The 27,473-nt window shown below is 58.1% G+C and overlaps 2 protein-coding genes across 2 annotated transcripts in view; both read left to right on the top strand.

Moving 5' to 3' along the window:
• The window catches only part of INTS3 (integrator complex subunit 3), a 32,759-nt gene extending 19,867 nt beyond the window's left edge, over window positions 1-12,892 (top strand). Inside the window, exons 10-30 of the mRNA XM_019713280.3 lie at window positions 711-902; window positions 1,565-1,652; window positions 2,052-2,131; window positions 2,481-2,572; window positions 2,879-2,985; window positions 3,651-3,770; window positions 4,008-4,137; window positions 4,561-4,615; window positions 4,819-4,922; window positions 5,366-5,410; window positions 5,602-5,721; window positions 7,227-7,380; window positions 8,276-8,344; window positions 9,162-9,237; window positions 9,611-9,724; window positions 9,992-10,040; window positions 10,984-11,151; window positions 11,406-11,506; window positions 11,635-11,707; window positions 11,891-12,047; window positions 12,147-12,892. Coding sequence (XP_019568839.3) covers window positions 711-902; window positions 1,565-1,652; window positions 2,052-2,131; window positions 2,481-2,572; window positions 2,879-2,985; window positions 3,651-3,770; window positions 4,008-4,137; window positions 4,561-4,615; window positions 4,819-4,922; window positions 5,366-5,410; window positions 5,602-5,721; window positions 7,227-7,380; window positions 8,276-8,344; window positions 9,162-9,237; window positions 9,611-9,724; window positions 9,992-10,040; window positions 10,984-11,151; window positions 11,406-11,506; window positions 11,635-11,707; window positions 11,891-12,047; window positions 12,147-12,224 — 2,172 coding nt within the window. The 3' untranslated portion in view covers window positions 12,225-12,892. The remainder of the gene's footprint in view (window positions 1-710; window positions 903-1,564; window positions 1,653-2,051; window positions 2,132-2,480; window positions 2,573-2,878; window positions 2,986-3,650; window positions 3,771-4,007; window positions 4,138-4,560; window positions 4,616-4,818; window positions 4,923-5,365; window positions 5,411-5,601; window positions 5,722-7,226; window positions 7,381-8,275; window positions 8,345-9,161; window positions 9,238-9,610; window positions 9,725-9,991; window positions 10,041-10,983; window positions 11,152-11,405; window positions 11,507-11,634; window positions 11,708-11,890; window positions 12,048-12,146) is intronic.
• A 1,179-nt stretch (window positions 12,893-14,071) lies between these two features.
• Window positions 14,072-18,549, top strand: SLC27A3 (solute carrier family 27 member 3). The gene is made up of 10 exons (XM_074318993.2): window positions 14,072-14,783; window positions 15,126-15,335; window positions 15,606-15,764; window positions 16,232-16,356; window positions 16,631-16,825; window positions 16,938-17,028; window positions 17,136-17,334; window positions 17,563-17,660; window positions 17,786-17,916; window positions 18,221-18,549. The coding sequence occupies exons 1-10, from the start codon at window positions 14,168-14,170 to the stop codon at window positions 18,395-18,397; spliced, it is 2,001 nt and encodes a 666-aa protein (XP_074175094.2). The 5' UTR covers window positions 14,072-14,167; the 3' UTR covers window positions 18,398-18,549.
• The last annotated feature ends 8,924 nt before the right edge of the window (window positions 18,550-27,473 follow it).

Consider the following 27,473-nt stretch of genomic DNA (forward strand, 5'->3'; position numbering starts at 1 on the left):
CCTGCGCTGTCCCACGTGGTGGCCCCCGGCCGATTGAAATAGTTAAACTAAGTAAAATGAAAGATGCAGTACCCCGGCTGCAGGCGCTACATTTGCAGAAAGTTCTGTTGGATGGTGTTGGTCTAGATGTTTTTGGGTTTTTTTTTTTACACCTTTCTGCTCTCTGTGTTGGTTGAATTTGGGCATCAGAAGAGGAAACCCAGACTGGGGTCCTTCATTCGTGCTGCCCTTTGTAACCACGTCACGTCCGTTGTGGAGGACTTGCTGCGGGAAGGTTGGGAGACTCCGTGGACCTCGGGCAGTGAGCCTGCTAGGTTACTTGTGTCAGAAAGCCGTCGGTCGGTGCTGAGGGGGGAGCGGGCACAGCTCTCGTTCTCCAGGAACATTCCTTGCTGTTCACAAGTAGCTCGAGAAAGGAACAGACTGTGCTCGTGCCTGGAGAGTTAGCAGAGGAGCCAGGAGTGGGCAGGGGTAAACGTCACATCAGGTCGGTGGCAAGACGGAATGCACCACCGGCACGTGGCTGCCAGCACCTTTTATAATGAAAGGATATTTGAATCAGGAAGTCTTGAGAGAGACTGAGTTACTGGCTAAATTGCGGGGAGAAGCTGAGGTCTAGTCAAGCCTCGAGTTGAATGGCGCTCATTTTGCTCTGCCCGGAGACCCCAGCCTCCCTTCCACGTTTCTTGTTCCCACGTCCACTCCCCCAGGTGCGGTTTGGTCAGCAGAAGCGGTACCAGGATTGGTTCCAGCGCCAGTACCTGTCAACCCCAGACAGCCAGTCTCTGCGCTGTGACCTCATCCGCTACATCTGTGGGGTGGTCCACCCTTCAAATGAAGTGCTGAGTTCAGACATCCTGCCCCGCTGGGCCATCATTGGTTGGCTGCTGACGACATGCACGGTGAGAGGCAGGGCCGTGGGGTCGAGGCTACTTCCCATCTGGGTTTGGGGTTGAACAGGTTCGTCTGCACTGTTACTGCCAGTCCCCAAGCCTGGGCTCCTAGGCGTCCCCGCTTCCAGAAACCACATGGGCTCTGCTCCTCAGATGTCTCACTGCCATGCCCTTGGCATCAGCTTTGGATACGTCCCTTCTTCGTAGTGAATCAGCAGCGGGGTGGGACACTCTGCACTCTGGCATCTAGTTGCCCTCTGACCTCCTCTGGAGGCTCCCCTCCCCCTCCTGACTGGGTCCCTGGAATGTGCTGATTCAGCTGTAACAACAGGTTTTTCCTGGGGTCTCCCCTTCAGGAGTTTCCTGGGGAGCCCAGCAAGGGCTCAGACCAGTGCTGTCTCAGCTCAGGGGTGACCAGGGACCCCCAGGCCCAGGTGTGCCCCCTTATGGGACCAGGGTGTGTTCTGGATGTGCGGACCCTTGGGTTGGTGAGACCACAGGGGCCTCACACTTGTTTACAGACTTGGGTGCCCCGCACGCTGAGGGGTCCACCCTAGGTCACTCGGAACCGGATTTCGTAAATGGAGCAGTGTCCTGGCGCTGGGGCCGCCTTGGGCCGCAGGGAAGGGAGCTGGGTGATGAAGCCCGTCCTTGCGCCCTCTGTCTTCCAGTCAAACGTCGCCGCCTCGAACGCCAAGCTGGCCTTGTTTTACGACTGGCTGTTCTTTAGCCCGGAGAAGGACAGTATTATGAACATAGGTGTGTGCCCGCGCCGGCCGCGCCGTACGTCATGGGGCAGCGCCGCTGTCCCTGTCCCTGCCCCTGCCCCCTTGACCTCGAAGGAAAGTTGCTTTGATGAGGCCCAGCGATCCTGCACCCTCTCCTCCGCGTGGGCTGGTGCTCGGGCTGGGGGCGCAGGGGGCTGCGCGGTGGGGGTGGGCAGGCTGCAGCACATGCGGCCTTTCCTGCTGCCTCCCTCCTCCAGGCTGAGCGCTGGGGACCGGGGGGCGGGCACGAGCGCTTCCAGCTGTTCTGGGGCTGGTTCAGTGGGAATGGGGGCCGGGACACACACGCTCTCAGCCGTTCATATATACGATGGCTTGGCTTGTGGAGCGGGGACAGACTCTGAGGCGGGGGCCCTTAATTCCATGTCCCCAGAGCCGGCCATCCTCGTCATGCATCACTCCATGAAGCCCCACCCAGCCATCACCGCCACACTCCTGGACTTCATGTGCCGTGTAAGTGCCACCAGCCTCTCCTCCTCAGGCCTGACTGAGCCTCTACGAGTGTCCCCTCTAACCAGTGCCCCTTGACGGGGAGCAGACGTGGTCCCACTGCTGCACTTGGGTCTTTCCATGTCTCCGTGGGGCTTGTCAGCCTCAGGGGTGATGATGACAACAATCCAGTCGCCCTGAGGAATGGCTGGGTCCCCTCGGTTTCCCATTTCAGGCTGGAATGTTCAGGAACGTTCCAGTCCTTTCTGCAGCCTCACTCCCCGCTGTTCCCAATCAAAACCAAAGCAGCTTTTGGCCCTAGTTCAGCAGAACTCTGGATGGAAAGCGCTGTGTTCTCTCCCCGCCCCTCCAGATCATCCCCAACTTTTCCCCGCCTCTGGAGGCCCACGTGCGGCATGGCGTCTTTTCCTCCCTCAACCACATCGTGGAGAAACGCGTGTTGGCGTAAGCACTGTGTCTGTGAGCGGGGCGGGGTGTTTTCTCATGTTTCGGTGGCTCAGGCTTTTCCAGACACTGCCGCACCACCATTGCCCCTGTACCCCGAGAGGAGGGAAAAGCACTCTTGCCTCTTAGAGGACTGTTCTTCCTGCCACCGCATTATACAGGGCTTCAGACGCCTCTGTCCCCCGGTGCCCCTGTGCGGTGATCTGTGTGCAGCCCGGTGTACCGGTCAGGCTCAGACCCATTGCTGTACCTCTGCTGAGCTCGGACTGAGGGGCTCTGATGTCCACCTTCATTCCTGCCCCCCAGGCATTTGGCTCCTCTGTTTGACAACCCGAAATTGGATAAGGAACTGCGGGCAATGCTGAGGGAGAAGTTCCCTGAGTTCTGCAGTTCGCCTAGCCCCCCTGTGGAAGGTACGGGGCCCTCACACTCCGCCGGCTTCGCGAGAGGGTGGCGACCGTCAGGGCTGAGCCGTCTCTGTGCAGCTCTCCGTCTCTCGGACACCGTCCACTTGGTGCTCCTTCCCCAGTGTGCATTTTCGTGTCATCTTCCTCGCTTCTCCCTCTCCATCTAATCTTACCTGCCTTTCGCTAATCTCTCACTGTCTTAACCCCAGTAGGTAGAGGCGTCCGTGGAATGTGTTTACCTCCCTTTAGCCTTGTCCCCTCGCCTCTTCCCTCGGCCCTGGCCCTGGTGGAAGGTGACCATTCTCAGGTCTTGCTCCAATTCCAGACACACACTTTTTATTGTTGGAGGGCAGGGGTTAAGCCAAGCCAAACATCCCGACTTGGTTTTAAAGTAAAGGGCACGTGGGACTGTCCTTGGTCTTATCTCCTCGCTGGTTCTGAGCTGAGCACAGAGGAGCTGTGGCCTGTGCCGTGTTCTTCCCGGCAGAACCGCCCCCCCCCAATCCTGGAGGGTCCCGAGCATAAGACCTTCGCCCCCGCAGGGTCCATACTCCACTTAGGTCGTGAACTCCTTGGTCTCTCACCTGCCCCCCGTCCTCCTCCTCCGTGAGCGGGGGGCGGGTTAGAGGAGCAGCAGGCCGTCAGATGGCTTGTCTTTCTTTATTCCCAAGTCAAAATTGAGGAGCCAGTTTCCATGGAAATGGACAACCACATGTCAGACAAGGATGAGAGTTGCTATGACAACGCAGAGGCAGCCTTCAGTGACGACGAGGAGGATCTCAACAGCAAAGGTGAGGCTGGCGGCCCCGGCGTCAGGGCGCGTCGGGCCCGGGGACCTGTTGGCAGGGGCGGCCTGTCAGTGAGCTTTGTTGGTGGTGCTGGAAAACACCAGGGCGCAGAGCCCTGTATCTGGCTCTGAGGCCCGAGGAACGGAGTGGGTGGCCCCTGGGCCGGCCAGGCACACGCCCAGGGGAAGGCCGCCGGCGCCCAGGGCTGGGCAGTGACTTCTCTCCTACCTACTCCTTCAGGAAAGAAGAGAGAGTTTCGCTTCCACCCTATCAAGGAGACGGTGGTGGAGGAGCCGGTCGATATCACCCCTTTCCTTGACCAGCTGGACGAGTCCCTGAGGGACAAGGTGCTCCAGCTGCAGAAGGGCAGGTGAGTGCGGCCCCTGCTCCCCACCCGGGAGGTCCAGCCGGGCTCTCCACCTGGTGCCTGCTGAGGGGCCGGAGGCTGGCGTTTGCACTGATAGTTGAAGCTGCATGCGAGGTGCCTTCCGCAGTTTAGGTTGGGGGGTGTGGGCTGGGAGTGGGGCCGCCTTGTTCCCCAGCACCCCGGCTTCTCACTCGGTAGGCTCGGAGGAGAGGAGCCTCTGAGATCCGGAGCAGGATGGTGGGATGCCCCTTCTCTATGGGCCTCTGTCCAGAGAGCAGCAGGGTCTGCCCCAAGCCCGGCCTCCCACAGAGCCCCTTGGCTTGGCCGTGTGACGTGTGCTGGTGTGTGTGCACACTCTCCTGGGCATGTGTCCTGCCCTGTGCTGTCCCTTACGGCCTTGACATTTCCTCTCACGTCTGCGTGCAGTGATACGGAGGCCCAGTGTGAGGTCATGCAGGAAATTGTGGACCAGGTCCTGGAGGTAAGGACCCCCCGCCGCCTCGGGGGGGCAGCAGCCGGCCTGCCCAGCTGCGAGCCCCCAGGCAGCTGGCCCCTCCTTCCCCCACCCACATGGGCCCCTCTGCTGGGGAGGGCCGGGGTGACCCTGAGGTGGACGCTGACGGGGCCCAGGCAGCGGGGCAGGAGGGCCCGGCCGGCACTGACCCCCCGGTGTCCTCCACGCAGGAAGACTTCGACGCGGAGCAGCTGTCTGTGCTGGCGTCCTGCCTGCAGGAGCTCTTCAAGGCCCACTTCCGGGGGGAGGTGCTGCCCGAGGAGCTCACGGAGGAGTAAGGCTCAGCCCCCCAACCACCCCGGCCTCGCGGAGCCAGCATGGCTCTTAGAGTCCAGTCCAGTGGGCCCCTTGCTGTGCACTTGAGACGAAGAACCTGTTGGCATATTTTTATTCTCCCATGTACTGACCCATTTAAACAAGGGTTTCCTGTGCCCTGCTGAGTGCCGAGCATCCTGGGGCAGGGGGCTAGCACCCCATGTCTTGTGCCCTGGACCCGCCCCGAAGGGCAGGCATCTCCCTTGAAATGACAGTGACAGCCCGGATGTGGATCCACACTAGGACACTGCCTCCTCTGTAACCAGTTTCCAGGGCCACAGGGCGCTTACCTGTGGTTCACACAGGAGCCGGCCAGCACATGGCCGCGTGCGGGTCGCCACACGCCTGCCTGCAGCCCAGCCTGTCCCTTAAGTGGGATCTCACATCACCTTCCTCTTGCAGGTCTCTGGAGGAGTCTGTGGGGAAGCCTCTCTACCTGATATTTAGGTAAGCGCCCTGCTGTCGGGGGCACTGCCCTGCCACCCCTCCTCCCTCTGGCACACACACGCTGCTGTCCTGGTGATGGGACTCCCTTTCCAGGAAGGACGGGGTGTGCAGCGGGCACAGAGAGCCACGCCTCCCCCGGCTGCCTAGGAGCATGTGCCCTAGGGAGCTGCCTGCCCCATCCCCACCTCCAGGAACCTGTGCCAGATGCAGGAGGACAACAGCAGCTTCTCTCTGCTCCTGGACCTTCTCTCCGAGCTGTATCAGAAGCAGCCCAAGATTGGCTACCACCTGCTGTACTACCTGAGAGCCAGGTGAGGGTCCCCACATGCCAGCAGGCTCAGGAAGCACCTGGAGAGCGTGGCCAGCGTACGCTGACTCCCTCACCCTTGGCTGGCATCACCAGGGCCTTCCCTGTGTTCTTTTTTTTAGTAAAAGCTTTAACGTGCAATTCAGTGGTTTTCAGAATATTCACAAAGTTGTGTCACTGTCACCGTGCTCTAATTTAGAATATTTTTATCAGCCTGCAAAGAAACCCGTGCCCATTAGCAGTCACTTGCCCGTTCTCCCTTCCACCAGCCCTGTCAGCCACTGATGTGCTTTCTGTCTGTAGATTTACTCATTCTGGGTGTTTCATATCACTGGCATCAACCAGTGTGATTTTTCGTGACGGGCTGTTTTCACTTAGCGTGTTTTTGAGGTTTATGCCCTTGTAGCATGTCTCGGTGCTCCGTTCCGTTTTTAGGACCGAGTAATACTCCACTGTGTGGACGCACCGTCGTGTGTGTTACCCATTCACTCAACGATGGACACTTAGGTTTCCACTTGTTTGTCTGTTGTGCATAGAGCTGCCATGAATATTCATGTACAAGTTTTTGCATGGAAATGTTTTCAGTTTTCCTCGGTATACACCTAGCAGTGGGTCAGATGGTAACTCTGTTTTTAAATTTGTGAGGAACTGCCAAGATATTTTCCAAAGTGAGCGCAATCACTTTACATTCCCACCAGCAGCAGCGTGTGAGAGTTCTAATTTCTCCACACTTTCTCTGTTTCTGGCTTTTTGATGACGGCCATCCTCATGGGTGTGAAGTGGTGTCTCACTGGTTTTGGTGGCTCATGATGTGGTTGGCTCATGTCACGTGCTTATTGGGCATTTGCATATTTTCTTTGGAGAAATGTCTGTTGAAATTGTCTCCTGTTTTTAATTGGGTTATTTGTCCTATTAATGGTTGATTTTTAACAATTCTTTACATATTCTGGGTACAGATCCCCTGATCAACTATATGGTTTGCATGTATTTTCTCCCATTCTGTGGGTTGTCTTTTCACATTCTTGGTGGCATTCTTCGAAACTTACAAGTTTCAAATTCTGATGAAGTCCACTTCCCTTTGTTTTTGTCACTTGTGCGTTTGGTGTCATGAAGATGAACGCTTGGTGTTCTTCTAAGACGTGTGTAGTTTTAGTTTTTACGTGGAGGCCTCTCACCCACTTTGAGTTAAGTTTTGTACATGTTGTGACGTAGGTGTCCTCATCGCTCATGGCCCAGAAGGCAGGCGGGCACGCTTTCTCCAGCCTCGCCTGAGCCCCATCTCCTGTGCTGACTGTCACCAGTTAGTAGCTTCCTGACGGTCAGAGCCCTGCCAGGGGCACTGGGGAAGGACCAGCAGGAAGGAGAGTGCGTCCGAGAGAGAGATCAGCCCCGGGGTCTCAGGCAGCAGAGGGATTCCCGGGGGGCCCATGGCGAGGTGGGAGGCGGGGTGCTGAGGCCCGGCTGCGGCCTGAGGCCCGGCTGCTGCCTGAGGTCCGGCTGGTCTTGCAGCAAAGCTGCCGCAGGGAAGATGAACCTGTACGAGTCGTTTGCCCAGGCCACCCAGCTGGGTGACCTGCACACGTGCTTGATGATGGACATGAAGGCCTGCCAGGAGGACGACGTCCGGCTGCTGTGCCATCTCACGCCCTCCATCTACACCGAGGTCAGCGCTCTGCCTGCGTGGCGGGGGCAGGGTGCTCCCGTCTCAGTGCCCACAGCCAGCCCCCCTCACCCCCCCATGGCCTTGGAGGGTCATTTCTTCCTACACCACAGTCGTCCCGCCTCCACCTCTCCTTACTAAAGGGGAACAATGTCTGAAACCCGCCAAGTTCCTGTGCTGTGCCTTGTCTGTGGTGTGAGTTGGGTCTGGGCCTCTTCGCGCGGCTCCTCTGAACCCAGGATGGGTCCCCCAACCAGATCCGCAGTCACAGATCCGAGCCCCAGGGCCAGCCGACGGCTCACCCTAGATTCTCTCTAATGGTTGGTTGCCCAAGCCCAGGGCCTCGAGCGCAGACTCAGCGTTTGCTTCCCCAGCGCACTCGCAGTCTTCTCTAGGAACTGGGACAGAAGAGGACGTATCAGCTCTTCCTCCTCTTGGCGAAAGTTCCCAGGAACTGGGAAATCAGGGCGTGGGGTGTGGGCGTGACCGGGGGACTGTGATCTCAGCCAGAAGCTGGAGGGAGGAGGGGTGCCGGTGCCCAGGATGGCAGTTTCCTCCCCGGTGAACTGGCCTCCCCAGAAGGGGTCCTGCCCACACCCCTCACGCGCCCTAAACACTCACTCTCTACACCCCCTTTAGAGCTGCCATGCGTGTCGTCACCTCACCCACACAGGACTCATGGTCACATCCATTCCCTTGGGGCCCCAGCTTTGTCCCTGCCTGGGTCCCCTGCTGTACTCACCGATAACAGCCCGGCTCTTCACGGGCCAGCTGCCCAGCTTCAGGACTGCTGGGCCTTTGCCTCGGGCCCTGTCCAGCTGCCCCAGCCCCCTGAGCATGTGAGGTGCAAGCACGGGCTGCGCCCTGGCCCCTGCCCTACCTCCCCTCTTCTCTCCAGTTTCCAGATGAGACCTTGCGGAGTGGGGAGCTGCTGAATATGATCGTGGCCGTCATCGACTCTGCACAGGTGAGCGCCCAGCTGTCATCCCGAGGCCTGGGGGCAGGACTGGGGAAATGGGGCCTCAGAAGGGGAGCCCCAGCCGCTCCTGAGCCGCTATGAACGCGTTAGGCCAGGGGCTGGGAAGCACAGCCGAACCCCGGAGAGGCACGCTGGGCCGCCAGTCCCTCTGGGGGTCCCCCTTCTCCATAGTCTTTGGGCGCTTCCGTTCCATGGCGACAGCAAAGGATTGGTTTTTGCTCTCAACCAGCCTTCCCCTTGACTCAGGATGAAATGGCCAGACCATTTCTGTGTGACCTTTCCACCACGCAGAGGTCCCTAAGAAGCAGCAGCTCTGCTCAGACCCATTCTCAGGCCTGAACTGGCACCCATTTCTGTTCCTCCTCTCCACTCAGCGGCCCCGTCCTTGAAGGAGGAAGTCGAGCACTCCAGAGTCCTGCCTTTGCTTTCCTCTTCCTCACACCTGTAGGCCAGAGCTCGGCCTCGCATAGCCCTTCCCTCCTCCTTGGGCACAGCCTGGGATGGGTCAGAGGCCCAGACTATGGCCAGGTTGTCCATTCTCCTGCCGTCAGAGCATGGCAGGTGCTTTTCCCTAACTATGTTTGCTCCAAATAGGCCTGTGGTTACCACTCAGGCCTGTTGCTGCTTTCCCAGACGGCTTTATCCTTCAGAGACCCCAGCATCCATCACACACCATTTCCTCCCTATCCCTTTAAACTAGGTTTTCACTTCCTCTGATTTTCCCCGTACAAGCCCTCCTGCTTCTCCTTCCATACGAGTTTCCTGGTCTCTTTTATAATCAATGGGTCTGCCTCCTCATCCTCAGCTCCAGGAGCTGGTCTGCCATGTGATGATGGGGAACCTGGTCATGTTTCGCAAAGACTCAGTACTCAACATCCTCAGTGAGTGAGCAAACCCTTCAGGTCCCCTGGGGGCGTGGGGGCAGCCTTGTGTACTCCTTAGAAACAGGAAAGCTGGTTCTGGGGCTGAGGGGCGAGAGCGGCACTCCACCCGCTGTGTGGTTCTGGGCCCCGTCTCCCCGATCTGTTTTTTGTTCTGCGATACGGAGAGAGTGTTGGACCTGCAGCCTGAGGGCGGAGGGCGGATGGGACTGACTGCAGCAGCATGTGGAGGCTTTGGGTGTGCTCGGTGTGGAAAGGGAGGCTTCGGAAGCATCTCTGTGCCAGCCCTGCTGTGGGAGCTGGTGGGCAGTGGATCAGCCGGGGGGGTGACGAGGGGGGAGACGGGGGAGATAACTGTCTCCTCTGCCCACAGTCCAGAGCCTGGACTGGGAAACCTTTGAGCAGTACTGTGCCTGGCAGCTCTTCCTGGCGCACAACATCCCCCTGGAGACCATCATCCCCATCCTGCAGCACCTCAAGTACAAGGGTGAGTGGGGCTGTGCGTGGGGAGCCTGGGGGTGGGACACCCCGGCCCAGCGGAGGCCTCTAGGCTTCTGGGTGAGCCCAGAGCCACCGCCCCCCTTCTCACTACAGGGCCGTGCGTGCGGGAAGGTGGGCTCCCTGCGGCCCTCCTGCTCTTAGCTGAGGCCGCAGGCCCTCTGAGCCAGGAGCTGGGGGTCTGTCTATAGGACTGGGGAGGGGTTGTCCTTCCTGGAGGTACACCTTCTCCTGAATGGCGTCTCCCTCCCCACAGAGCACCCAGAGGCCCTGTCCTGCCTTCTGCTTCAGCTCCGGAGAGAGAAGTGAGTTCCAGTCCAGCACGCCAAGAGATGGGCCGCGTAAAGGGCTTCAGGCCCGCCCCTTTGGCCGTGGTTTCTTCTATTGTGGACGTGGGCTCATTCTGCCCTTCCCCCAAAGTGATTTACAAATAGGCAGCTCCCCTGGGACCTGGGCTTCCTCTCGACTTTACCCCCCTGCCCACCAGGAGCTGCCCTGGGAGGTGGGGACCGGACATCCCTGCTTCCTGCTGCCGCAGCAGTTCTAATCCCGGTGGCTCCTGCCTCCTCCCCTCCCCCATACTCCTGGGGCCACGGGCTAATCCAAGAGGAGAAAGGGTTAGAGCCCAGGGCTCACCACCACCTCCTCCCTCAACCTGCTGTGCTTCCTGCCAGGGGTAGGGCCCCTCCCCCCATCACTGGCACTTTTCCAACAGCCCCACACAAACGGGGCAACAGCTGTGTCTTTTCCTTCCTACCTTCTCGCCTTCCTTCCACCTTTTCTCCTCTTGCCTGAGACACTAGAAATGGTACAGAGCGTCCTAAAGGAAGGGGAAGGTTGGGGGGCCGTGCGGGCTGGGTCTTCCCAGCCCTTTTCCCGTGCCAGGGTGGCCCACAGCCCTGCTGGGCAGGGCCGTGCTCACGCACCACGTGCTGTCCCTTTGCCTCCCTGACCCATTTCCGGACTATTTTGGGCAAAGCGGGGAGATTCGGTGGCTTCCTTCCCCACACGTGCATGCACGCACCTTCTAGCACAGAAACTAAAGAATCTCACTTCTTGTCTCCTGGCTTCCGCAAAGGATGAAACCAGGCATTCCTGGGCCCACAGAGAAGAGGGAGAGGGATGTGAGAGCAGGAAGCTGCTGCAGGACTCGCGTGGGGCAAGGGTGGGGCAGGCTGGGCGTTGGGAAATGAGTACCCGGGAGAACGTCTGCGGTTCCGGTGCCCACTGCTCCTGCCACTTCCCCAGGCCCAGCGAGGAGATGGTGAAGATGGTGCTGAGCCGGCCCTGCCACCCCGACGACCAGTTCACCACCAGCATCCTGCGGCACTGGTGCATGAGGCACGACGAGCTGCTGGCCGAGCACATCAAGTCCCTTCTCATCAAGAACAACAGCCTCCCACGCAAGAGGCAGAGGTGGGACCCTCCGCGCCAGCCCCCCCACGCATCCATCCGCCCCACCTGGCTTGTGGGCGACATCTAGTGGTCTGCCACTCTTGGCAGGCAGGACCACTGGCCCTTGCCCTCTTCCCAGTGCCCTGTGGCTGGTCCCTGCCCTGGCTCTCCTCCCAGTAAGGGCTGTGTCTTCAGGAGAGACCCTGGTGGTGGTGATGGGGGGGGGGGGGGTCCTGCACTCCGGAGCCCTCACTCCGCTTCTGACTTGCCCACAGCCTGCGGAGCTCCAGCAGCAAGCTGGCCCAGCTGACTCTGGAGCAGATCCTGGAGCACCTGGACAGCCTGCGCCTCAACCTGACCAACACCAAGCAGAACTGTACGCCCTCCCGGCGGGACTGCCCGCGCTCCGCCGGCCGCTGGAGCCGGTGGGGACAGGGCGGGAGGGGCCCCTTTGGGCGCTGTGTGCTCCCAGACAGCTGACTGCTCTCCTTTCCTTCCCCCTAGTTTTCAGCCAGACCCCAATTCTCCAGGCTCTGCAGCACGTCCAGGCGAGCTGTGACGAAGCCCACAAGATGAAGTGAGGCTCCTTGGCCTTGGGAAGTGCTGGGGGAAGGCCTGGGGGGGACCTGCTCCAGACACAAGCTTAATGACCAGCAAGCCCATGGGGTTGGAGAGAGACCCGGGCATGGGACCGAGAAAAGGATGGGGGCACCAGAGGAATGAGGCCCCCACTCCGACAGCTCGCTCTCCGTTCCCTCAGGTTCAGCGACCTCTTCTCCCTGGCCGAGGACTACGAGGACTCCTCCACCAAGCCGCCCAAAAGCCGGCGAAAAGCGGCTCTGTCCAGCCCCCGAAGTCGAAAGAACGCCACACAGCCCCCCAACGCTGAGGAAGAGTCGGGTTCCAGCAGTGCCTCGGTGAGACCCCCGCCAGTGCACAGGGGCACAGGGAGCATGGGGTGCAGGTGGAATGGGGCAGCGCTCGTCCCGGCTGGTGACCCCTTCCATCTCTTCCAGGAGGAGGAAGACACAAAACCGAAGCCCGCCAAGCGGAAACGGAAGGGGTCCTCTGCGGTGGGCTCCGACAGTGACTGAGGCCCCTGCTGGACTGCCCTCCCCTCCTCGGTGAATCAGGTTCCCCAGGGGCTGGGGGGCTGCTAGGGAAACAGCCTCCCCCACCCGACACTCACTGGTGGGAAGCCTGAAAAGCTGCCGTGCAGCCCCCGCCCCTCCCCCCCGGGGCCCCGCCCCATTACACTGCTGCTTGGCTTCTCCGGGAGCCAGAGGCTGTGCAAGGCCCCCGTCCCCCGCCTCCCAAAGATCTGTTTCAACCAAAAGGAGAAATGGGAAAGGGGCAGCGATCCTGGGATGAGAGGAAAGACTCGAGTGCGTGGGTGTCCCTCGCGACTTCCCCTCCAGGTCTTGATTTGCTCTGAACAGGCATTTTATGAAATGGGCATTGAATGGCCGGGTGCCTGTTCCTCTCCCTGGGGCCAGTGCCACAGTGTTCAGGAAGGAACGTGAGAGGGAGGCCACAGCCCTACCTGCTGTGCCCTGGTACCTGCTGTGCCCTGGAGGCTTGTGTTGGCCTGAGGTGGGCACCTCAAGCTGGGCCAGAGTCCCAGACATGTTCCTCAGAACTGTCAAATGGTCCCACTTTGTTTTTTGTTTTTTTGGCAGAGATAATCGTGTTTTAAAAGTTGTTTTTAAATGATAATAAAACAAGCCAGCATCTGTTTTGTGTCAGTTGCTGCCCCCATGTACCCTTTGCATTCATCTCAATTTCATTGGCACCCCCTGTGGCTTCACAACTTCCCCCTTTGCCCTTGTGGCCCACCCCCCTTGTATGAATGTGGGGGCGGGGGCTTGGTTTTGCCACCCACCCTGTCCTTCCAGCTGCCACTGGCCACCACAGCCAGGCACTGACCTGTCCGGGCAGAAATTGATGCCAAGGTCTGTCCTTACTCATCTCTCCAGAAGCTCGAGGCTTCCACAAACTGGTACTTAACCTCCGTTTAGTAAGGCCGTGTGCTTGCCAGCTACCAGGGGACCAAGTGCAGGGCGAGTTCAGCAACCAGGGAGAAGGCCCCTCTTCCAGTCTGTACCAGCAGAAAGAACTTGGCTAGGCCCTTGTCCCCACGCGGACCCAGGGGCTGCGTGGCCAGCTGAGGAGACGAGTGAAGCAGGGCTGAATGCAGACAGCGCCTACTCAGCCTGCAAATCTGTCTCAGAATCCAGGTTCTCCCTCCCTCAAACCTTCTCCTTCCTTTGAAAGTAAACTGCTGGAGGCGGCCTTTCCTTCCTCTCTCCTTCCCGTTTCCTCTGCCCCAATTAAAACCGGGATGGAAAGCATTGGCCGGCCTGCCCGATTACAGCACCCTTTCCAAAGGGAGGAGTCTCCGCGTGGCCCCTCCAGAAATCTGGCTGGCTGGGCCTCCACCTTTCCCCTACTTAGCGCGTGGCCCCCACCCATCCGCTGGGGCTGCTGCTGCTGCTGCTGGCTGCAGGCAGCTGGAGGGCGGGCATGGGTCTGGCTACCGTGCCGGGACTTGCAGCGTCAAACGGGCAAGGGGCCGAGTTCTTGGTTTCTTGGGAGACGACAGTGGCACCCTCCAGCCCCGGAGGCGAAAGGGATAGAAGGAGGAGGATGGACTTCGATCCAAACGCCCTGGCTCGCAGACCTGGACGCCAAAGTCCAGCCAGAAGCCTACACCGCCCTTGAGGCGAAGGAACCTAAAACGGGAGATGACCCCGGGATGGAGGGGAGGCCGGCGCACCGCCCAGGGGTGCGGGCGCGAGCAGTCAGGAGGGAGCGCGCCCAGGGCGGAGCGTAGGGGTGGGGAGGCCGGGAGTGCGGGGGCCGCCCCCAGCCCCGCCGCTCTGCTCCAGGGGGGAAGGGGCGTGTGCCAGCGCACGCGCGCTCCCGGGAAGGAGCAGTCTCAGATCCAGAACGAGCAGCCCCAGTTTTTCGGAAGCGAGTATCAGGACTGGCTGCGAGCGGCCGGGGCCAGACGGCGCCGGGTCGCGGAACAGGGCACATGGCTGCTCTCCTGCTGCTGCCCCTGCTGTTGCTGCTGCCGCTGCTGCTGCGCCTCTGGCCCCAGTGGCGCTGGCTCGCAGCCGACGTGGCCTTCGCGGTGCGCGCCCTACGCTGCAAACGCACGCTCCGAGCGCGCGCCTTGGCCGCGGCCGCGGCCGACCCGCAGAGTCCCGAGGGGGGCTGCAGCCTGGCCTGGCGCCTCGCACAGCTGGCCCGCCAGCGGCCCGCGCACACCTTCCTCATCCAGGGCGCGCGGCGCTTCAGCTACGCCGAGGCCGAGCGCCAAAGCAACCGGGCGGCGCGCGCCTTCCTGCGCGCTCGGGGCTGGGACGGGGGCCCGGGTGGCGGCGGCGGCGCGGGTGGCGCCCGGGAGGGCGAGCGGGCGGCCGGAAGCGGCGCGGCGCGGGCCGCGTGGGAAGGGGATGTCGCGGCCCCTCTGGCACCCGGAGACACCGTGGCGCTGCTTCTCCCTGCCTGCGCGGAGTTCCTGTGGCTGTGGTTCGGGTTGGCCAAGGCCGGCCTGCGCACGGCCTTTGTGCCCAGCGCCCTGCGCCGGGGACCCCTACTGCACTGCCTCCGCAGCTGCGGCGCTCGCGCGCTGGTCCTGGCGCCAGGTAAGGCCGGAGCGCCCCGGCGCGGCGGGGCGGGGCCTGCAGGAAAGGGGCGTGTCCGAGGGGCAGACGGGCTGGGCACAGAGCTCTCACTGGGGTTCGCAAAGGGTGGGGATACGTTTCTGGTTTGCGAATGGATGGAGCTGGGTCTTCGGTGCCCCAAGGATTCCCTGGGCTTGAGGTCCCAGGCCCGTGATGGGATGTTTATACTCTTCACGCGCATCCAAGAGCAGTGGGGCGGGCCGCGGGGTGGGGGGAGGGCGGTGCAAATAAGCTAAGGGGTGGGGAAGGCTTGTGGGTGGCGGCAGGCAGAGAAGCGGAGCTGTGCTTTCCCACCGCATCCAGAGTTCGTGGAGTCCCTGGAAGCAGATCTGCCGGCCTTAAGAGCCATGGGGCTCCGCCTGTGGGCTGCAGGCCCGGAGACGCATCCTGCGGGAATCAGCGACTTGCTGGCTGAGCTGTCTGCCGAAGTGGATGAGCCGGTGCCTGGGTACCTGTCTGCCCCCCAGAGTGTGATGGACACGTGCCTGTACATCTTCACCTCGGGCACCACCGGTGAGGCCAGGACACCATGCTTACCTCCCAGAAACTCAGACAGGGGAAGGGCAGGGACCTGGGACCTGCTCAGCCCCCAGCCCCACCCCGCAGCAAAACCCCCAGAGGGGATACTGATCCCAGCGGCCATATATATTCTCCCACCTCCCCGGACTTCCCACGTTTCCAGAACAGCCTTGCCTCTGCCTCTTTCTGTGGGAAACCCAGCAGGCGCAAAGAGGGAGGCAGGGCTCTGAGCTGAGCCCTGTCCCTGGTCTCCCCCGCCCCCAGGCCTCCCCAAGGCTGCTCGGATCAGTCACCTGAAGGTCCTGCAGTGCCAGGGCTTCTACCAGCTGTGTGGCGCCCGGCAGGAGGACGTGATCTACCTGGCCCTCCCGCTCTACCACATGTCTGGCTCCCTGCTGGGCATTGTGGGCTGCTTGGGCATCGGTCAGTGTCCCCCAACAGCCCCCTTCAGTCCTGCAGGTGTTTCTTCCTGCAAGCAGTTAGTAAGCACCTGCTGGGGTGCTCACCTGGAGTGCTCCTGAGTCCTTCTGGGAGAACCCCCCGAGCAAGGAGCAGGCAGGCCCTGCTCTCCAGGAGCCCCTGGTGTAATGGGCCTGCAGACTAAGGAGGCCACGGGGTTCATGGAACTCCCCATTCCAGGGGCGGGGGCAGGGGGTGGGGAGGGCTGGGAGTGTCGCCCAGGAGGAGGCAAATGCAGGACAGGGTGGGGGCTTGGGGTAGGGGACAAGGGTGGACCGTTTGGGGATGGAGAGAGGAAGGGGCACTCACCTCTGAGGCACAGGTGGGAAAGGAAGAGGCCCCCTTGGCCAGCCCCCTGAACGAGAGAATGTCACACGGCAGCTGCCCTTAACCTCACCTCCTTCCTTCCCCTCCCTCCCGGCTTCCGGCAGGGGCCACAGTGGTGCTGAAGTCCAAGTTCTCGGCTGGTCAGTTTTGGGAGGACTGCCAGGAGCACGGGGTGACAGTGTTCCAGTACATCGGAGAGTTGTGCCGCTACCTTGTCAACCAGCCCCCGGTGCGTGGGCACCACGCTGGGCAGAGCCACCGAGGCGGGGGTGCAGGCTTGCAGTAGTTGACAGAGACGCTGACAGTTGTCTGGGGTTTGGAGGGAGAGGCAGCAAAGAGAAGAAAATGGCAGGGTGGGTTGGGGCCGGGACAGTGGGGCCTGTGATGACTGGGGCGTCTGAGGGGTCACAGTGGAGAGGGTTTCTGGGCAGCGGGAAAATGGGCCATCCCTTTGGGGAGCTGGCATCTTGATGTTGAAGCCCCTGTCCCTCTGCACTCCTCAGAACCAGGCAGAACGTGGGCACAAGGTCCGGCTGGCGGTGGGCAGCGGGCTGCGCCCAGACACCTGGGAGCGGTTCGTACGGCGCTTCGGGCCCCTGCAGGTGCTGGAGACATACGGACTGACAGAGGGCAACGTGGCCACTTTCAACTACACAGGACAGCAGGGCGCCGTGGGCCGTGCTTCCTGGCTCTACAAGGTGAGAGGCAGGGAGGAAACTGGGAACCCTGTGGAACAGTGTGTGTGGGGGGGCTGCTGGGGAGGGGCTCAGGCAACCGAAATGACCCAGTGCGTGGGCCTCCCTTCCCCAGCATGTCTTCCCCTTCTCTTTGATTCGCTATGATGTCACCACAGGAGAACCGTTTCGGGACACCCGAGGGCACTGTGTGGCCACAACTCCAGGTTCGTGCTCGTGTGGTGAACGGGGTGGTGAGGCTGGCACGGGAGGATGGGCCCTGGGAAGTGAGGGCTCCAGGCAAGGCCACCCCTGACCCCCGTGACTCTGCCAGGTGAGCCAGGGCTGCTGGTGGCTCCCGTCACCCAGCAGTCACCGTTCCTGGGCTACGCTGGGGGGCCAGAGCTGGCCCAGGGGAAGCTGCTGAAGGACGTCTTCCGGCCGGGGGATGTTTTCTTCAACACTGGGGACCTGTTGGTCTGCGATGACCAAGGCTTCCTTCGCTTCCATGACCGCACTGGGGACACCTTCAGGTATCTGTCCCTACGTTTCCCACTCCTTGGGCATCCGACCTCCGTGACCCGAGCCCCCTAAACCTCTGCCCCTTCATCGCCTGCCCCAGCCCAGCTCCTCATCTAAACTCTCAGACCTGCTGCCTCCCTGTGGCCCAGGCACCCTGCCCTCATCCCTGACCTATCTCTCCCCACCCACGTCACGAGACCCTGACTCCTGACTCCCTTCAAATCTCTGCTCTCTGGCAGGTGGAAGGGAGAGAACGTGGCCACGACCGAGGTGGCCGAGGCCCTGGAGGCCCTGGATTTTCTCCAGGAGGTGAACGTCTATGGAGTCACCGTGCCAGGTGCCCGGGCGTGGGAGGTGTGGGGGGATACCCATCCTGCCTCCCTGAATTGGTACAACGGGCACAGGGAACAGAGGCCTCGTGGTCAGCCACTGCCGCTGAGCCTCTCCCCACCCCCCACCCAGGACACGAAGGCAGAGCTGGAATGGCAGCCCTGGTTCCGCGTCCCCCCCACTCTTTGGACCTTGGGCAGCTCTACACCCATGTTTCTGAGAACTTGCCACCTTATGCCTGGCCTCGGTTCCTAAGGCTGCAGGTAACCAGCCACTCCTTCTGTGACCCCCACCCCACATATACGCAGCAGTTAATGGCTCCCTGACCCCAGAAAGGGCCCCCCACATAATACACTCTGAAGAGAAAGAACAGCGCCTTCACACCTTCCCAGACACCTGCTGCCCACCCCTCGTTCTCAGCCTGAGCCTTCCCTGTCACCCTGTCCCCTAGACCCTGACCTCGTACCTGCCCCTGGACAAAATTCAGGCAACTTACCTGAGCCCCCAGCCACCCACCCACCAGCGCTGTGCCCTTTCCTTCACCTCTCTTTGATGCGCCCTCCCCAGGAGTCTCTGGCCACCACAGAGACCTTCAAGCAGCAGAAGGTTCGGATGGCGAAGGAGGGCTTTGACCCCAGTGCTCTGTCTGACCCGCTCTACGTTCTGGACCTGGCCGGGGGCGCCTACCTGCCCCTCACGGCTGCCCGGTACACAGCCCTGCTGGCTGGGGACCTTCGCATCTAAGAGCCCTGCCCCAGCTTGAGGGAGGGGCGTCTGGGGTGGGGACAGGGCAGGTGCCCCGGGACTGTCAGGGATCTTTTCTCTACCAGATTTGTAATCATTCTTTTGTAATAAATGGCGCTGGAGCCAGTCTCGCTCTGTCTTTCTGCTCTCCAGTACCGGTCTTCTGTGTCTGTCTGTGGAACTGCTTTTCCCCCGGACGCTTGCCCTTGGCACAGAGCCCGGGCCCTCCTGCCCTGACTGCGTGTGCCTGGACCTCAGTGTTTTTCCTCTCAGGTGACCCCGGGTGATCCTTGTCCTCGGAGAACCCTGGTGACTGATGTCTGTCTGTGCTTGTGTGTATCCGGTCCCGGTTTTACTCCCTGAATGCAGGGCCCCCACTGCTCTCTGGGGAGCTGCAGGCCCCCAGGGGTTGGCTCAAGTGGCAGAGATGGACCAAGGCACAGAAATGCTGCTCCCTTGGTCAGCCAAACCGTCTCCACTGATTCAGGGGCGGTGGGGCTGGGGGGAAAAGTCTCAACCAGGCAAAACAAAGGTTTGGTTTTGGGGAAAAGGGTACTCTAAAAGTCCTCCTTCACAGCTGTGTCTGATAAGACAGCGAGGGGAGGGCGGGCCATGTAGCTTCCCCAACTCAGATGTTTCCAATTTTACCTAATCTTAGTCATATGTTCCCAGAAGCAGCTGCTCGGGTTGGGGCCCACCAGGTTCTGGGGAAGAGTTTGCCTGAAGCCCTCTCCTTGGAGCAGGGCTCAGAGTGCATGTGTGTGTGCGGTAGCAGGGGGGATGGTGGGATCCAAAGGAAGAAGGCATCAAAAAAGTTAATCAGGGTGGGCCCGGTGGCTCAGGTGGGTGGAGCGCCGTACTCTGAGGTCGCCGGTTCCATTCCCACATGGGCCAGTGAGCTGCGCCCTCTACAGCTAAGATTGTGAACAACAGCTCTCCCTGGAGCTGGGCTGCTGTGAGCAGCTGGAGGTTGGCGTGAGTTGCCTGTGGGCTACCGTGGGCTGCCATGAGCAATCGGCAGCCATCGTGAGTGGCCGGCAGCCCGGCGAGAGCTGCCGTGAGCTGCCATGAGTGGCCAACTGACGACCGGCAACTGACTGCCTCAGCCGGGGGGGAGCGCGAGGCCCATAACACCAGCATGGGCCAGGGAGCTGTGTCCTACACAACTAGACTGAGAAACAACGGCTTGAACCCAAGTGGGGGGGGAGGCGGAAGAAAGGGGGGGAAAGTTAATCATCTAAAAGCTTGAAATGATGAAACTCTGACATTTTCTCCTACTTTCCCTTGGGTTGTCTTTCCCCTTCCAAGGTCGGGGTTATGCACCCCACCACCAACTTTGAATCCCTATGGGAAACCCTCCTCTTCCAAAACGTACACCTTGCCCCAACCTCCACCAACAACCCCAGTGCTGTGTCACCGACAGACTAGGGTTTCCCCCAAAATAAGACCTAGCTGGACAATCAGCTCTAATGCGTCTGTTAGAGCAAAAATTAGTATAAGACCCGGTGTCTTATTTATAATATTTATTTATAATAAAATAAGACCGGGTCTGTATAATATAATGTAACGTAATGCAATGTAATGTAACATAAATATCGAGTCATTAATTTTTGCTCCAAAAGATGCATTAGCGCTGATTGGCTAGGTCTTATTTGAGGGAAACACGATAATTGAGACACACAGTGAGGTGTAGGTGACGTCTTCACACACCCATAAATGTGGGATTTAGCTCATTCTGCTCACTTCTAATCTGCCAGGAAGAGTCTAATAGGGTTTGCCTGGGGGTGGCTGGCATGGGGTGGGGTGCGTAGCTTTGTCATTTGGCTGGCACGCTACTGACTGCAGCTGCCCCCTTACAACCTTAACTCACCAGGTTTCCCAGGACTGAGCTGAGCAGCTGTGGGGACAGAGTCCCAGAGAGCAGTTTCCAGGCTCTCGGTCTGACGTGGAAAGGTGCTGGCTTGGCTAGTAGATCATCTGTGACTAGTTGGCCATCAGCTGTAACCAGTTAGCCATTAGCCACTAATATAACTGCCATGGCTATGCTAGGGGGTTGGTTATTGATTGGTTGGCGGAGAAGCGGACGGCAGGTTACAGATTGTGTGGCTCCTGCTTCCTGTGTCTCCAACCCAGCCGCCAGCGAGCATATGACTCCCCTATGGCTCCGTGGGTGTTCCTTTTTGGCCTCACCATGTCCTGCGTTCTTGTGCGGGGAGCGGGATCTGAGTCCCTGCGTGACAGCAGCCACCTCCTCCCTTGTGGAATCACACACCAAGTCCTTTCCCCCACAATTCTTGTTTCATTTGCTGTAAATCTGCACCATCCAACATGGCAACCGCTAACCACAGCACCTATCGAGTGCTTGAAATGTGGCTTATCTGTAAGTATAAACGACACAGTACAGACTTAGTACCAAAAAGAGAATCCAAATATTTCTCTAATAATTGTTTTCTATTGCTTACGTGTTGAAATATTAGTTCGGATGGATTGAGTTCAATAAATATATCTAAATGCATTTCACTTGCTTATTTTTACTTTATAAACGTGGCTACTAGAAAATTTAGAATTACATATGAGCCACGCTCTATTTCTGCTGAACAGTGCTGGCCTACACCCTGTCCCCACTCCTCACTCTACTGACCCACAAATACCAGGTGTCACGCTTCAGTTGTGCTATATGACGCCTGATCCGTACACAGCAGCGCTTGAGCAAGGCCTGCTGGAGGGACTGTTGTCCAATGAGCGGAGCCAGGTGGGGGGCTGGCATTCCGTCCTGCAGGCCGACCCTCAGCTCTCTGAACCAGCTTTGTCACAGAGGCTACAGCTACTTAGTGGTAGGAATTGAGAGCTACGAAGGCACACTTCTGATCCAAAAGAATTCGGTTTTCCAAATACCACAGTCAAAAATAAAATAAATTTTCAAAGAATTAGGATTTTTTGCTTAAAACAAAAAACAAACAAAAAATTGGAAGTAAATTAAAATGGAATTATGAGATAGTCAGCAAAGATAAAATAAGTTGGTTCTCAGGGGTCAGTTCCCTCTCAGGAGACTGGTCAACCACTTTGGGACACCGGGTGGGAGGGCGGCGGACCAGAGAGCTCTGTCTCCCTGCCCTGCCCTGGAATCACAGCCGTGTTCTCCGCTCTGTCTGTGGATCCCTAGGGTACCTAGTCCACGCGTCCTCAACAAATAGAGCCGGAAAAGGGACACTGGGGTCACAAACACGCTGCCTGTTTTGTTTGTTTTACAGCCAGAGGACTAAGAACGGTTTGATATTTTCCCATGGTTTAAGAAATCAAAAGACGAATAGTTCAAGACACGTGAAAATTATATGGGATTCAGATTTCAGCGTCCACGGGTAGTTTTATTAGGACACGTTAAACTCATTCCATCGTATGTTGTCTCCTGTGCTACAAAAGCAGAGATGGGTAGTGACAGAGTCCGTATGGCCTCCAAAGCACGAACTAGTTAGTGGGTGGCCCTGGACGGAAACCCCTGTGACGCCTGCCCTCGGGCCCGGGCCCTCCGGCCCGCGGCGGCAGCTTCCCACGCACAGGGGAGGGAGCCCGCCTCGGCCCGTGGCGCGGGGAGGCCCCGGGGGACGCTTGTGACCGCTCCCGCGGGGCCTGGCAGGACGCTCCCAGCCGCCCGGCACCGCTCGGGACCACTAGGTGGTGAAAGGCCCTAACCCGCCAGCAGCCCGACTCCTTCCCTGCGCCGCCACGTCCGCGTGTGAGGGAGGCGGGGAGGTGGGAGGAGTCATCCTGCGTGGGCGGGGCGAGCCTCCGCGCCGCCCACCAGCACGGCGCCTGCGCACTGGGGCACCGCCGCTGCGCTCCCGGCTCCCGCTGAAACCAAAAGAAAGATGGGGGGGCGAGGCCCCGGTACCTGGCTTCTCCTCTTCCGGCCTCTAGGGCCAACTGGGGGGCGGAGATTAGTAATTTTTTTTTGGAGCTAATTCATAGACCATAAAACTGACCTTTTTAAAATTTAAAGTTCGGTTTTCAGTGGATTCATACATTTGTGCAACCATAGCCACTATCTATTGAGAACATTGCAACACCCAAAAGAAACCCCATTAGCAGTCACTCTGCGTTGTCCCCTCCCCCCAAGCTCCTGACAACTACCAAGCGACATTCTGTCTCTATGGATTTATCTGTTCTGGACTTTTCATGTAAGTGGAACATACAGTGTGTAAACTTTTTTGTGTTGTGACTTTCACGTAGCACCATGTTTTTGAGGTTCACCCCGGTTGAGGAATCAGTACCCTGTTCCTTTTCATGGCTGAATAATATTCTTTTGAATGTACACACCATAATTTGTTCGTCTATTCAGCAACTAATGGAATTTGGGCCGTTTCCACTTTTGACTATTTGAATAATACTCTACAAACGTCCATGCACAAGCTTTCGTGTGGACATAGATTTTCAGTTCTCTTGGGTGTGTAGCTAGGAATGGAATTGCTGGGTCTTACAGAAATTCTGTTTATCTGTGTGAGGAATTGCCACTGTTTTGCACAGTGGCTGCACCGTTTTACATTCCCACCAGCAACGTGCAAGAGTTCCAATTTTTCTCCATCCTCACCAACACTCAAATTATTTGTCTTTCGACTATAGCAATCCTAGTGGGTGTGATGTGGTATCTTATTATGGGTTTCATTTGCATTTCCGTGATGGCTAATGATGTTGAACATCTTTCCTTGTGCTTACTGGCATTTATTTTTTTTGGAGAAATGAATATCTATTCAAATTCTTTCCTTGTTTGGTAATTGGGTTATTTGCCTTTTTACTGTTGGATATGTGCTGGACTCAAGTTCCTTGTCAGATATATGGTTTGCAAATATTTTCTCTCATTCTGTGGGTTGTTTTTTTCACTTGCTCGATAGTGTCCTTTGAAACACAAAGGTTTCACATGTTGGTGAAGTACAGTTTATCTCTTTTTGTTCAAGGAGAATGCTGCAAGAGTTAGTTTTTCCTTAAGGGCAGATAAAAATGTGTTACATTTCATTGGGTAGTATACTTGTTAGTAATATTGGTGTTACTATTTGAAACTATGTTACGGCATATTTTTATAATAACACACGTATTAGGAGTCACTGTTTCCAGAGCAAGAAAAAAGCTATAAGTCTAAAATAAGTGGAGTAAAAATCTTGTATTTCACTGAAAAAGCCTAGAAGCAAGGGCCCATCAACAGCAATGCGATGTCCTGGGAGGAAGGGTTGATTCCAGGTCTGGAGCAGGAAATACTCAGGATAAGCCTTGAGGCATCTCATGCCAGAAAGCCAGGATATCAAAAGGACACAGAGCTCCCACTGCCTAGGAAGCTGAATGTCAAAAAGGATTAATGGATGCACTTGAAACATTGCATAGAGAACATGTAGGGCTTCAGAGTGGTACTAAAAGGGCATGAGGATAAAGGGAAACAGAGGGCGAGACACTCACGCATAGAGCACCAACGCCAGCAGTTAAAGCAAAGAACTAAGCATTTGTCCCTGTGGGACTTGTATTTCAGAGTTACCAAATTGTCCTAGTTGATGAGGGAAAGTTCTTTACAAAAGACTTTCATTTAACCCATAAGAAAGGAATGATAGAATTGGGAAATCACCATTTTGTGTCCCCTAATGAAATAATTGAGTCAGGCAATTATCATTATTGAATAAAATGATTAGATGAATTTTACAATGGAGGGATCAGGGTGTCACCACCCGAAGCCCCCACTCTGTCTTAGTGTCACTAATGCGGGACCACCAGACATGGCATATCTCCTGACGAGATGCATTGTGCAGCACACAGCACCACCTGTGAAGTTGTCCTCCCTGTAAGGACGCTGAGTCCCCCCAGGGCCACCATCCAATTGTAAGGAACACAGCCAACAGCACCAGAGAAAGCAAATGACCCAGAGTCCCAGTAATTCTGCTGGAAAAGGTCTCCATCCTCTCCAGCAACTCAGTGACATGTAAGGGGGGTGTTCTCAATTAAGAACCAGAGGGACTGTGCAGGGTGACAAGTGATGAGCGCGGGCTCAGGTGGCCTTAGGGAAGAGGCAAAGGGACAGCCCTGGGGCCTAAGACCCTCAGGAAGGCGGTGGCCTTGGGTCTGCAGTGGGGCGGCCACTCCGGGATTCAGAAAAGGGACGAGGCACAGAGCGGAGAGGGATCTGGGCATCAGTTTGCAAGGTGGTGGGCTCTTCTTCCATCTTCTCCTTAACAAATGTCCCATGCTTCGGGCTTTGGGCACACAGCGGGGGACACACAAAGGCCCTGTCCTCGTGGAAGTCACATTCCAGTGGAGGGGACACACACCGCAAACCAGCAGATGTGAAATCAAACGTCACGGAGTGACAATGTCAGAGAGAAGAGAGAGGGACCGTGTAGTGTTTTCTATTTGCTGCTGTCACATGACCACAGATGGAATGGCTCCAAGCAACACAAATATATTAGCTCACAGCTCTGTGGGTTGGACTTCAGACACAGGTGTCTGGGTGAAAACAAGGTGTGGGCAGGCCGGCTGTCCTCCTGGGGGCTCCGAGGGGACAATCCATTCTTTGCCTTTCCCAGTCCAGGGGTCACCCCCATTCTTTGGCTCTCTGCTTCCTTCGCCTTCAAAGTCAGCAGCAGCCAGATGGGTCCTTCTTGTATCACATCACTCTGACCCCCCCCCCCCCCCCCCGACTTCTGCAGGCCTCTTCCACTTTTAAGGACGCTTGTGATTACATTGAGCCCACCTGGGTAACCCAGGATAGTCTTTTACTTTAAAATCAGCTGAGGGCTGGCCCGGTGGCTCAGGTGGTTAGAGCTCCATGCTCCTAATTCCGAAGGCTGCCGGTTCGATTCCCACATGGGCCAGTGGGCTCTTAACCACAAGGTTGCCGGTTCAACTCCTCGAATCCCGCAAGAGATGGTGGGCTCTGCCCCCTGCAACTAAGATTGAACACGGCACCTTGAGCTGAGCTGAGCTGCCTCCCGGATGGCTCAGTTGGTTGGAGTGCGTCCTCTCAACCACAAGGTTGCCGGTTCGACTCCCGCAAGGGATGGTGGGCTGCGCCCCCTGCAACTAGCAACGTCAACTGGACCTGGAGCTGAGCTGCGCTCTCCACAACTAAGACTGAAAGGACAACAACTTGACTTGGAAGAAGTCCTGGAAGTACACACTGTTTCCCAATAAAGTCCTGTTTCCCTTCCCCAATAAAATTAAAAACAAATAAAAAAAGTCAGCTGATTAACCAACATAATTCCATCTGCAACCTTGGTGCCCCCCCACCCCCTCCTTTGCCAAGTAACCTAACCTAGTCATAGGTTCCAGGGCTGAGGACATGGATCCGCTCAGGGGCCATTATGCTGTTGAAAAAAAGAGTATGGAGCGAGATCTAGCTCCCAGGAGAGAGAGCTGTGACAACGCCCAGGTGTGCTAGGGGAGTGCTGGGAGGATTTCATCTGCCTGGGAGACCTTCCAGAAAAGCCTGGGCTGCTCAGGGTCAGGCCGTGGTTAATTGTTGGGGAGGGAAGAAAAGAGAGGCAGCTCTCAGCAACGCTTTTCTGTCAGCATTTCCTGACCCTCAAGGCTACTAGGGACTGTACCTGTGGGGACAGAGTCCCAGAGAACAGTTTTCAGGCTCTTGGTCTCACGTGGAAAGGTGCTGGCTCGGGTAGTAGATGGCCATCAGCTGTGACTAGTTGGCCGTCAGCTGTAACCAGTGAGCCATTAGCCACTGATATAACTGCCGTGGCTACGCTAGCCATGGATGGCAGCTAGCAAGTGGGGTTAGCAAGTGCGGATGGTGGATTGCAGCTCCTGTGGATCCTACTTCCTGTGTCTCACCCGGCCGTCAGTGAACTGAGGTGCAGGAAGACCCCTCGTTGGGGTGCTGGCAGGTGTTTGCTTTTGCATTTTGATCAGCCGCCATTGAGAATATAGTGGTATGAACCCCTATCTTTGGCTCTGTTGTTCCTTTTTGGCCTCACCATATCCTGCGTTCTTGTGCAGGGAGCGGGAGTTGAGTCCCTGCAGGACAGTACCCCTGGGACAGCACTTCCCAGCCTGGGGCTCAGGGCCATATGCAAGTGCTCACGGGACCAGCTGTCTCCTTGGTGGAGGTTGGAGGAGGCTTTCATCAAATTCTCAAAGCCATTTGGAGAAGGGGTCCTACAGAAATAGTGAGTCTTAAAGTCAGTGCCTTTCTGGGTCCCAGGCTCCTTTGACGAAAGGAGCCCCCCTTTTTGCATGATTTAGATGGTCAACTGGGTAAGGGGAGGGGTCTGAGCCTCTTTCTTCTCTGCAGGATGGGGCGTGGAGGCTGGGTCCCCATCTCCCACTGGCTGGCCGCCTCCCGGTCCCTGCTGGCCCCAATCCATTGTCCTGACAAGAATAGAGAGAACAGCTTTGGAAAGTGACACTATGAGTGGTGAGGGGGCTGCCAGGGCCATGACCAAACTAAGGGATGTGCCCCCCCACACACACACTGGGCCCTGGCTCAGCACCTAGGACAGCGACCCTGCAAGGAGGGTGGGATCTGCGCCCCTCCCCGAGACGCCCAAATCAGACTCCAAGCCACCCCTGGCCAGGACCTGGATCCCCAGCGATGGGCTCAGGGGAGCAGGTGCCCCAACTGCCCTAGAACTTCACTCTCATGCGTTCAGTTAGAGCGGGAGTCAGGGTGGGTCTGATGGGCTGGGAGAGGATTCTGGAGGCTGGGAAAGGGGCGGGCTTGACCCCCCAACTTTGCCCTGCTCTCATTGGCCCCCGCCCCCTTCCCTTTCACCCGCCCCAATTGTCTCAGCGTCTGGGTCTTGGCCCTGGGAGGAGGGGACAGAGGGGGTGGGGTTGGGGAGGGGCTCAGGCTGAAAGCAGAGGGAGACCCAGTTCCCGAGAGGACAGACGAAGGGCAGCAGGCTCCAGCCTCTACCCCACACCTCAGGCCCCCAGATCCCAGGCTCCCCAAAACAAGGCCAGAGCCCCCATACTGTGCCCCCAGGGTGGGGGGGGAATGCCCACAGTCCAGGGGCCCCCCAGGCTGAAGGCAGAAGACCAAGGCTGCTTGGGAAGTAGCCCTGCCTGATGGGGCTGGGCCCGTGGGGAC

The sequence above is a fragment of the Rhinolophus sinicus genome, chromosome 7 (assembly GCF_057876585.1).
Source record: "Rhinolophus sinicus isolate RSI-liver-muscle chromosome 7, RSI-T2T, whole genome shotgun sequence".
NCBI classification, from domain to species: Eukaryota; Metazoa; Chordata; class Mammalia; order Chiroptera; family Rhinolophidae; genus Rhinolophus; species Rhinolophus sinicus.